The following is an 11180-nucleotide window of genomic DNA, read 5'->3' as shown; positions in this document are numbered from 1 at the left end:
CTCTGGCTGAACCACAGTGCCAGAGCATCTAGCAAAAAATAAAAAAGCCCACAAAACAAAATCAGATAATCTTAGTCTAGTGTCAACCCAGGCACAAAAAATCGCCTCCAGCAATGATGGTTTTCACACTTTGTACAAAGATTGATCTGACCAAGTCTGGCAGACGTGAAGTTGCAGTAACAAACACTATTAAATGACAAAACGGCAGCTGTGCAGACAGCAAGACATGGTGCTGTGACTTGCAAGACGTCATATTTGTTGACAAGTATTTAGGGTTTTTAACATCATCTTTGCACCACTGCTTCCACCTTCTTGGGAGATCCACGAAGAAGCATGAGCCTAAGGAGGGGTTTATGTTTTGTTTTGTCATTCTTTCAACACTGCCATGTGCCTAAACAGATTGGATCATTGAGCCAGTGTTTTCTTTAGGATACTGTGGATTTGAAATCAGAACTGAAATAGAAATGAGCTGTTGTCTTGCCTAAACGTGGTGATGACATTCTGTTCCAGATGTCCGCGACAATGACCTCATCTAAACCCATAGTTCTCTACACTTGAGTCTTTTTCAGACAAATACTGGGAGGGGGGAAAATAAGGCAAAAACAAGAAAGAAAAGAACAAGTGATCTCATAAAGATTTTGATGAAAGCAGCTGCCTACTTCAGTTAATGCTGCATTCAATGTGTGAATGGAATGGGAAGCCTTTTAATTTGATGGGATCCATTTCAGGCTCCTCATATAAAACTGCCTGTAAGCAGGAAACATGTAGATCAGTGAGACCAATGGCTTCCTGAAACAGCAGCAGAGAGGCAAGATCCCTTCTTTCAGGTGAACTTATATGGGCATAAATTGAGTAAGACAACTATATGAACATGAAAAAATAGATAAAATGATGTGTTTGGGAAGCTGCTGCAGCTAGACTGCGGGAAGTGAGGGATTAGCATGGTTCCTTTGCATATTAAGGCACTCTGCTCCCTAAGTCCTGCAAAGCAAACCAATCAGAAGTGACAGTATCCCTGGAAGTCTCTACTAATACACCTAATAAATTTTTGCTTCTTTGTTCTTTTTTCTCTTTAAGGAAGCATGCAACAATACAAAATCTTTTCATATCCTGGTTTGCTTCATCTTCAGTTCAAAATGTTGGGTTATACCATCACTAAAACCTAGATGCTTACAAGACCAAAACAGAAGCAGTGCCAACAAATGCACACAATGGCAGAATGCACTTAACAGGAGGTAACTTGCCAAACAGTTTTGTTGCTCTCTTTTTTTTAGATTTATGTTATGGGAAAGCATTTTAGTGGGGATTGGAAATGACCAGACTCTCAGCCTTTCCCAGCACTTTCCTGTGAACAACTGCCCGTTCTTTCCTCCCACTTCACTCATCATCATGTGCAAGGGGAAGAGCATTAGTGAAACTCCCTTGCTCAGATATTGCATTACCAGAGAGCTGAAGAAGACAGAGCTCCCTGGAAGCTGAAGCACAGTTCTAGAATTCACTAACAAAAGAACAGAGAATTTGTCTTTGAGAAATTTCCTATGTACTTGCCATCATGGCTAACAAACTAGTGGTGACTTTGTTGTTGTTTTTAATATTGACTGCATTAGCTCAGTGTTCAGGCTTACATGGTGCAATGTCATCAAAGACAGCACTGATAGATTATTTTGGCTCCCAGTATAGATGACAGCTGTATATTTACACTGCATTTGGCAAGAAGGGATTTTTTAGAATATTGCCAAATACAAACAGAGCTGGAAAGGTGACAGTTTCCTAAAAAATAATTCCAGGAAGGAAAGTCCATGATAACAACAAGATACAAAGCAGTCGTGTGACTTTTAGGCATGTTTAACTCTTTTTTATATTCTGCCTTTGGAACTCATTACTATGAGCTTTTTCTGATTACAATTTAACTATATTTGCATTCTGGATCCTTAGAAAATTCCTCCCTTGCTGCACATTAGTCATCTTCTCTCTCAGTTAAAAATTTGATCTCATTTCCTTAATGAATGGAATATATTCAGGTCTTTTATCTAGGTTTTCTAGCTCTTTAGACTCTCCCCTTTGCTTATTACTATAAAAAATAATTTAGGCAAAAAATAAAATATTGCAGCTTCATGCTTTTCCCCCCCTTTTTCTAGAATTAATTGTCTGATGTAACAAAGGAGATAGTTGCAACTTCTTCACTTTTTATTTTTAGCATGGTGTTTTCCTTGTTAATGAGCTATGCTTGCAATTTCTGTCCATACTCTATATTTCTTCATTTTCCTCAATTCCAAAATGATCTGTGGGTGGATTTTCCTGAAGTCATAAAGCGATGACACAGCTATTTCCCGTTGCCATCAAAATTCTGTAGCAGAATTTCTCTCTCTACAAGTTACTAAGTTCTTGGAGTAGAGCCAAAACAAAACAAAACAAAACATAAAGGAGACCTAAGTTGATTGAGTTGATTGGATCCATAAAAACTTTTCAGTAGCCACATGGACTTTGTGCCTTCAGTTCGGCAGATCTACAGTGATTCCAGATAAGTGAGAAAACTGAGAACCTGTTCACTTGCCAAAAAGAAAAAAAAAAAAGGAAGCATTAAAAAATTTAAAATCAGATCTGTTCCAGAAAAAAGGGCTGTATTTTTCCACTTAAATATGCCATAGGAAAAAGGAACTGGTAAGATGGATCATTTAGTTCATTTTAGCCAGATCACATTTATTTTTAGCCTATGGAATTGGCACAGATGAGTAACAGAAGCAGAATACCTTCAGCTACATTTCCAAGTTTACATACAATTCCTAGTAGGAATACCAAATGTCACCTTTTAGCTCAGTAGAGTTTTTTTGTAGCTGAAACCCTTGCTGTGAAACACCAGAATGATTTACAATTCACAAGGTTTTTAATTCTCTGAAAAGTTTTTTTAAAATAAAATTTCAACTAATTCTGGAATACCTACAGTATCGGCCATAAATAATCCTGCACGTGCTGGTCTGATGTACTAAACCTTCCGTAGCTGTTAAAGCCGGATTCAATATCATCTGTCACCCATCTGTCGTTTTCCCAGCACTGGACCTGGCTTTTCCGTGCTACTGCTGCAAGTCAGGAATAGCTCCTGAAAACCTGAATTCTGCTAATGCAAAACAGACTGAGGAGACTGGAAACCACAGAGCGATTGGTAGGCAGAGTTGGCTATTTCTTCACCGAGCTGCAGTCTCCTTTATCTCTTCCTTGCTGAAGGAGGTGATGATAATCAGCACCTGCAGGAACAGATAAGGGCAAAGACAGATATTGTAACAAGATCTTTAAAACTCTGTTCTCCCCGGCCATTGCTCTGATCAATTGCCCGAAAATTACTTTCCAAAGTGGTAATAAGCTGAAAATGTTCGGCTCTCCTTTTAAATAAAACAACAGCACCAGAAGAACAATTGTGATTGTTAAAATACCAAGGCTCCTCTAAATGAATGTATCTGTGATATGACACAGTATGAGGTCAGATGAAGCAACTGTTACCAAGGAGGAACAGGGTGAGAACAATGAAAACTTCGAGATTTGCTGCGAAATATTTTTTTTCAAGTGGATGTTTGCAGAAGGAAGTAGAAAGAGAGAGAAGTTATTCAGGAGAAACAAAACTATTTTAGTCTACTGCGGGTTTTCATTGTTTTGAAATTCTAAGTTCTCTGTGTGATTCACAGGATCTTCTATCAACTTGCATTTTTTAGAATTAACATGTCCCAACATGCCTGTATCTTCTTGACCCAGGTACTAGGTCCAAATGCACAGGATGGTATTACTATGAACTGAATAGCTTTCAAATGTAACAGATATCTTCTGTCAAAGAGATATCAAACATGCCCGAGGGCCAAGGGATCCTCGAAACAGGTATTTCTGTAATCTGTGATTTCTGTAAGCATTTCTGCTGGCCCTCAGTGACACATGGTGTGCTCCACAATAAATACCCCATTGCTCTGCCTGGGTGTGCTCCTGCCCCTTGGGAAAGGGCAGCTCCCCGTGTGCAGCACCGGCTGGGTTTGGCCTTGCCATCGGCCCTGCAGGTGACAGATGGGAACGATCAGGTCTTTCAGCAGTGACTGACATGCCACGTCTGACCATGAATAAAGCCCAGTCTGGCTCCTGCTGCCAGAGGCAGGGTGTTCCCAGCCCAGACAGAACCAGCACTAGGCTGCCTCCATTCCGGCGCGATGGTTTGGAAAGCACAGCACTCCAACTACCTGCCGGGGGAGACAGGCAAGGAAACGGCATCCTTGCCAGTTCAGCTTTGCATCAGGACCTGACCGGCTGCATTCCTACAGAAGTAAACTCCCATCCCAAGCTACTCAGCATCTTGCCTTGAGGTGCTGCAGCTTCCAGAGAGAACAGTTCTCAGAATAAGCTGTGATGGGAAAAAAAAGCAGTGCTGTGGAAAGTTTTGAGTGCCTTACACATAGCTCTCTTCTCCTTCAAGGGATCAAGGACAGCAGCTGTGAACACACAGGGCTCTTTTTGTCCAGGCTAGCTGCTGCTGGGAAATAAAGTCCTGTCAACAGGGAGGTTCTGAAAGGCATAAAAAGCCACAGCTTCCAGACACCATGTCCTGCTATAAAGCCATGCCAGCCTCGTGCCTGTTGCCACTGAGGCAAGTCACAGAGCAAAGAATCATGACCAAGGCTGGGAAAGAGGTGTGGTCAGAGAATTCTCCCAATGGCCACAGCACCTGTGGGGATGGTGGCCCTGGGGTCACCACATCCTTCATGGGAACCCATGGCCTGGCATGGCCAGGTGTGGGGCTGGGTGGGTCAGGCAGGAGCTGGGTGGGTCAGGCAGGCTGCCCAGTCCCCAGTGCCCCTGCCTGACCAGTGGGGAGGGGACTTTGCCCTGCAGCCCTGTCGGGATAGCACAGGCCAGGGCAAACACACTGGGCACACATTGTCCATGAAATGGGAATCAATACCTGTGCAACAAGCCAAGAATTGCACACTCGAGAGAGACACTGATTATTTATTTCAGTGTTGTGCAAGCCTGGGTGCTCAGTGGTACTTGACAAATCAAGCACAAGCCACCGGAGTTTCTGCACCATCAATCATAAACAGAAATTCAGTTAGCAACTTCCCAAGCTCAGCCCCTCTACTAGGATTGGTTAGTAATTTCCATACAAGCTACATAACCCCAGCTGACTTCTACATGTGCTCAGAGAAAGGGTCTTCATCTGAGCAGGGGTCCTTCTGACCTGTAGGTGTGATCTTTAGTACTATACTATAGATAGTTCAGCAATAGTATACATGGACCTTGAATGTTTTGCCCAAGTTGGCAATGGAGCTCCTGGAGCAGGTCCAGTGGAAGACAGCAAGGATGACTGGAGCATCTCTCTTACGAGTAAAGGCTGAGGGAGCAGGTCCTGTTCAGCCTTGAGAAAAGACAGCAGAGAGGGGACCCCATCAATGTGTACATGTATCTGAACAGAGGGTGGGAAGGGCAGAAACTGATGCACATGAAGTTCCACCCAAACATGAAGAAGAACTTTACTGTGCAGTGACGGTGCACTGGAACAGGTTGCCTGGAGAGGTGTTGAGTCTCTCTCTGGAGACATCCAAGAGCCATCTGGATGCCATCCTGTGCCACGTGCTCTGGGGTGACCCTGCTAGAGCAGGGAGGCTGGACAAGACGCCCTGTTGTGGTCCCGGACCCATTCCAAGAGCCTGTGATTCTGTGCACGTAGACAGGCACCAACATCGCCATGTGCTGCGTGTTTGAAGCTGGTTAGTGCCAGCATGCCCGTGAGTGAGGGATGCCGGCTGCTGCCTGCTCCGCTGACTGGGGCTCCTTTGTCGTGCTTGAAAGCACACACAGATGTTACACCAAAGAACCTCCTGACTGAGGGTAACATACACAGAGGCACACACACACATAGGCACAGACACACACAAAAATACACACACACATATAGGCACAGACACACACACACAAATATACACACACACACAAACGAAAGTGCCGACGCGGACGCGCAGCCCACGTCGCCCCTCGCGCTCTCCGCGGCGAATCTCCTGCTACGGGGCCCCGCCCGGCCCAACCTTCCTGCGCGGCTTCGCGCGGCCCTGCCCACGTCGGAGCGCGCGGGCGCCGCGCGGTGGGCGTGGCCGGAGCCGCTCCGAGGGACGCGCCGGGCCCGGGGAGGAGGAGCGGGATCGGGAGCGGGATCGGCCCTTCCCCGCCGCCGGGGCGAGGCCGCAGCGGAGCGGGGCGGGGGGTGGCCGGGTCCGGCCCATGGACCGTCCGTGCCCGAGGCGGAGCCCGTGGAAGGAGCCGCTCGGCCGCGGGAGGCGGCGCGCGGCGGCTGAGCGCGGCTGAGCCCCGGGGCCTTCGCTTCGCCCCGTCCCGTCCGTGCCCCGCGCCCGCCGCCCGAGCGGCACCATGTCGGCCAAGGTGCGGCTGAAGCGGCTGGAGCAGCTGGTGCTGGACGGGCCGCAGCGGCACGACAGCGTGCTGAGCGTGGAGACCCTGCTCGACCTCCTGGTCGGCGTCTACGCCGAGTGCAGCCGCGACTCGCCGCTCCGCCGCGACCGATACGTGTCCGACTTCCTCGAGTGGGGTGAGCCCGGGCGGGGGCCGGGTGGCGGGGGCCGTGCGCGATGCCCGGGAGAGGGGCGGCGGGCCGGCCGGGGGCGGCGCGGCCCCGCCGTGCGCTCCCACCGCCGCTCCCGGCAGCAGCCGGAGACGCCGCCCCTGGATGCGGCGCCTCCCTGGGGAACACCCCCGCCGCCAGCCGGGCCTTGACCCTCCAGGTCTCCTCCCTCGGTCCCAGGCGAACCGCTTGGCAGCCGGCAGCAGGAACAGCAGCGGAGTGTCCTTGGCCTGAAACCCTGCTCGGCTTAGCCCGAAATGTCAGGCTAATCCGGCGCTTCTCGGAGGGTTTCCTACCTGGGGGAGGGGAGGAGGGGAGAGCACCGGGCTCAGGCTTTGAAATGTTGCTCTGGTGCCGGCTCGTTGCTTTAGAGAGGGCGTGTGTGTGACTCGAAGAAACAACAGTTCCCGTTCATCATGCAGTCTTTTTTAATTTGGGCATGCCCCCCAAGGACAGAGTATTTCTAGGCAGCCTTTCTAAGAGCTTTGTTTAATGGTTCCCCACTGTTAAGCAGCCTGATAACGAGAGACCTCCAATAGTCTGGAGCGTGCTGACAAAAGAAAACGTGGATACTTTTGATGGCACTTAGGGTAGAAGTTTTCTATCCAATGTTGTTTAGTTAAGGCTATTGACTAGAGGTATGTGGAGAGCAGAGATCCTTCCCTGCTGCATGTCTAAATGAATTTATGTTAAAATAGCCATAGTGGCTGACTGGTTTATTCAGCTGAGTAAGTTATGAATAATAATGTATGACGAAGGTGACTTAACTTCTCCATGGAATAAGAATTGAAGGGGAGGGAGGAGAGATCATTGCTCACGACAATGTTGTCCCGTTTATCAGCTGTTCCATGCATGTTCAGTTAATTAGGCTTTAAAAGAGCACTCTTTAAAAAATCAAAAAACAACAAAAAAACCCAACCAACAAAACAAAGGATTTCCTAAGGGAGAGGGAGGGGCAGATTTACTTCAGTAAATGCAAATATGTGTCTTTAGCACTAGAGACCAGAGCACTAACATGAAGGGACAGCTGGTTCTCCTTAATTTCTGTGGGGACCACCACTCTTTGTCATACACTAACAAACTAAGAGGATTCACTTCCTGGACTCTTCTATTGACGTCAGTAATGCGATTGCCAACTGAATAATTAACCACTTTATCACATCTGCCCCGCAAGGCTGCAGCCTGGGGAACATTGATTATTTGTTTTGTCATGGGAGCTTTGTATGTCTTCTGCAAAGAGTGTTCAGGGTTTTTTGTTTTGAAGCTGATGGCTTGAACGAGTGAGCACCAGCGAATTGTTAAGTGTGATGGATCAGACTGCAGCATACTTTGAAAACTGAAGTTGGAAGGATTTGGGGCAGGCCAGAGAATGATATGCTTTTTCTATAGCGCTGCTGGTGGTTGTGTCTTACTGATTGATTCCAGCGTTGTCATTTTCTGTGTGATAGAGAGGCCGATTATCCAATTGTTTATAAAATCGCTTCTTTTAATTCTATTTATTGTGTTCACTGAATGTGAAAAGGTTACTGACTTGATGAAAAGTATAGCTTGCAATAAAAACAGTGTGTAGGTTTTACTGCAGTGTGGGATTACCCTGGTATAACAAAGTGCCTATTCAATAAATAATTGAAATGTATGTGAGCTACCATCTGGTGCTGCAGTGTAGGGATAAAAGTTTATAATCCAGGCTCTTGATGGTAAGGGGGTGGGTCTAAGTCTGGACTGTGTTTTGGTGTTCTATCAACAAGGGATACCCTTAATGCCAATTACAGTTGATACTGTGTCTTCCTTCCTTTCCTTCAAGCTGTTAAAATCAAGTAAGTGCCAGCAAGGAGACACCTTTTATTTGTGTCCTAATGCCCTCACGGTGTGTTTCCACTGACAAGGAACTTTTTTCTGCCTCCAGCTAATAAGGAAAATATCATGCCAAACACGATAATCTTCCTTATGTCATGATGTGTCTTAATTACAGCCTGATTTGCTGTTAGAAGATATTCTGGATTAATGTGCACAAGTTTTCTGTGGTGTTTTGTGTCTGTAGAAGCATCAGAGTGTAGTTAAATATTTGGGATGTAATTTGAAGATCAATGTTTCTTTATCAACTAAAGACAGAAGGAATTTCCTTTTGACAAAATGGAGACTTACCACTGACAATGGAAATAAACTGCATAGGTATTGAGTTTGAATTAAGATGAGCTATATAACAAACTTTTTTTACAATTTTGATTTTAAAACTGGGTGTGAGGTATCACACATGTAAAATTCCCTTGAAATGATTCAGCGTGGCTAATGGACTTGCTTGCCTTCTTAATTGGGTAAAGAAAATGGAGCTCAGGCGTGGTAGTTGACGCCGGTTATTTTTCTGGCTGTGGAGTGCAGAGGAAATTCTGAGTTGTGTGGTGTAGTTGCTGGATATGGCTATCTCTGCTTTCAGACAGAGCATGGTGCTGCTTATACACTGTAGCTGGTGGATGCTGGAGAAATGAGGAGTCCAGAAAATGAAGTCCCATGTTCATCTTGTGAGACTTAGGCCACTTCCTCTCTATTCGAGAGAGAAGCCTTGCGACTTATGTGTGGAGGCTGATAAACTCCAAATGGTGCATCCCATTGCTTCTGTCCTATTAATTCCTCTGCTGCTTCCTGGTAGTCCTGCCACGGGCTTATTTCTTCAAAATCTTCTTCCTATTTGCTAACCATAGAAGGGCACAGGGTGTGGTCCTTTGCCTTGAGGCAGCTTGTGGCTTCCATTGCTTTACAAATCTTGTCAGAATCTGCCATTTTAACCTTGTCAATTATAGCTTTCCCATGGTGAATGGAGCTTTCAAACAGACTGTTCTTTTCCTATACTGGAAGTATGATACACTTACCTTTATGCCAAGTGTCTTTGGAGAAGAGCTAGATGAACTGGAAGTGAGGAGTCCAAAGTCCTTTTCTTCTAGTTATTTTTATTTATAACTTCCGTTGAATAAGCTCTCACCCAGTTGGTTATCACTATTTTATTGGTTATATAATAGATATTGAAATAATGCTCAGTATTCTTAGGAATTCTTGGGAATTGAATCCAAGTCTGTTAGGTAACAGACCTATGTCTGCATGGGAAGTTCAGAAAGAACTTCCCAAATCTGTGCCTAGTGTCTTTTAAACTGTTGCCGCATCTGCTGCTCCTAGAGTGAGAAACAGTGAGGAGTCCAGTTTATTCTAGTTGGCTTTGCTTTTTCCTCTCTGAAAGTAAGACTACCTGAAGCTATCAGCAGGCACAGAGGAGGCTGCATGGACTTTGGACTTACTTGATGGACTGTAGGTGTTGCAGTGTGGTATTGTCCATACACTGCAGAGGGATGTCCCAAGAGACTCTTCCTGCAGAAAATATATGCTGTCCCTTATTTACCCTGACAAGGAGAGAAGTACAGGAGTGCTGGAGCAGCACAGTCACAGCTCAGGTGTCTGTGCACCACCTGTCCTTTGGCTTTCAGGTACAGCGTGTTCCTCCCTATGGAGCCTCTTGTTCTCATACTGAGGCATCTGAGTCTTGCATAACCCTGTGCTAGAGTGGCTGCTTGCAGGGCACCTTGCTGGCTGGCATCACTTCTGTGCTGGTTTGACATCACCTTGTTTTTCAGGAGTTATCTTAGCTGGCTGTGACTGGTGCTCACTGCCCCTTCCTTCCAGTCACCAGGGACTGGCACAACTGGCTGCTTTGTGTTTGGACAGCTTCTTGTCACAAAATGATCCTGGTGCTGCACAGCCTCTCTTGCTTCAGCCTTTGTTTCCTCTAACCCTGTTTCATACTTCTGGCCTACTACAAAGGGCGAGGTGGCACATGTCCCCGTACATTTCATTCAGTGTTGTCTCGCTCCTAGACTGGGTACTGGCTAGTTCTCTCTGTGACAACACCTCAAAACCTTTGTCAGAGTAGTTTAGACTGATTTGTGTTTGGGTTTTTTTTTTGTTTGTTTGAAGCAGGCTCACAAGATGTGGACTGTTTCTCTTCATTTGCTATGAGCTGTCTGAATGCTGACTTACCTTCTGTGTTCTCAGCTTGTGCAAGAAGGTCTGCTACCCATCTAGAGTGGTGTTCTGCATTTGGATGGTGGTGGTAGAGTTTTTTTCTCTGTGTTTTTCTTTTTTCCTGAGAGGAACTTGAAGGATGCTGAAGCTATGGGGAAAATAAAGAAGATGCAGGTGATTAGAACAAGTAGGCCAGCTTGGCACCTGCTGCTGAGCTCTTGAAGACAGTCTGTATAGTAGACAGTGGATGCTATTGTAGTAACATCAGTATATTCCCAGTCTGGACTAGAAGAGAAAAAAAATGTACACACAGAGTGCTCAAAGCAACCTCTAGCCTGGCCCTGAACTGCCACTTTTGGGTATATATTTGCTACACTTGAGTCTGGCCCATAGATGGAAAATATCGTGCACAGAACATTGACTGGGAAGGGCTGCTGTGCTAGTGCAGTGATTCACAACTTTAGGTCACTGTCGGGACTGGTGCTTCAAGTTTGGAGGGGCTCTGTGAGCTTTGCAAGTTGACTCCAAGGCCTGGTCTTTCCTCCTTCCAGTTGTGCTTAAAGAGGCA

The 11180-nt window shown here is 46.1% G+C and overlaps 1 protein-coding gene across 11 annotated transcripts in view; it reads left to right on the top strand.

Moving 5' to 3' along the window:
- Positions 1–6251: 6251 nt before the first annotated feature.
- CDC42BPB (CDC42 binding protein kinase beta) overlaps positions 6252–11180 on the top strand; it is an 87741-nt gene continuing 82812 nt past the window's right edge. For all 11 annotated transcript variants that reach the window (XR_015804258.1, XM_088166286.1, XM_088166285.1 and 8 more), the window contains exon 1: positions 6252–6571. Coding sequence is in view for 10 of the 11 variants with exons in the window: in XM_088166286.1 (XP_088022412.1) it covers positions 6394–6571 (178 nt within the window). In the remaining variant the exon portion in view is untranslated. The remainder of the gene's footprint in view (positions 6572–11180) is intronic.

The sequence above is a fragment of the Sturnus vulgaris genome, chromosome 6 (assembly GCF_052056855.1).
Source record: "Sturnus vulgaris isolate bStuVul1 chromosome 6, bStuVul1.hap1, whole genome shotgun sequence".
Classification (NCBI taxonomy): Eukaryota; Metazoa; Chordata; class Aves; order Passeriformes; family Sturnidae; genus Sturnus; species Sturnus vulgaris.
Note: the sequence above shows the minus strand (reverse complement) of the source record. Positions and strands in the feature narration are given on the sequence as shown.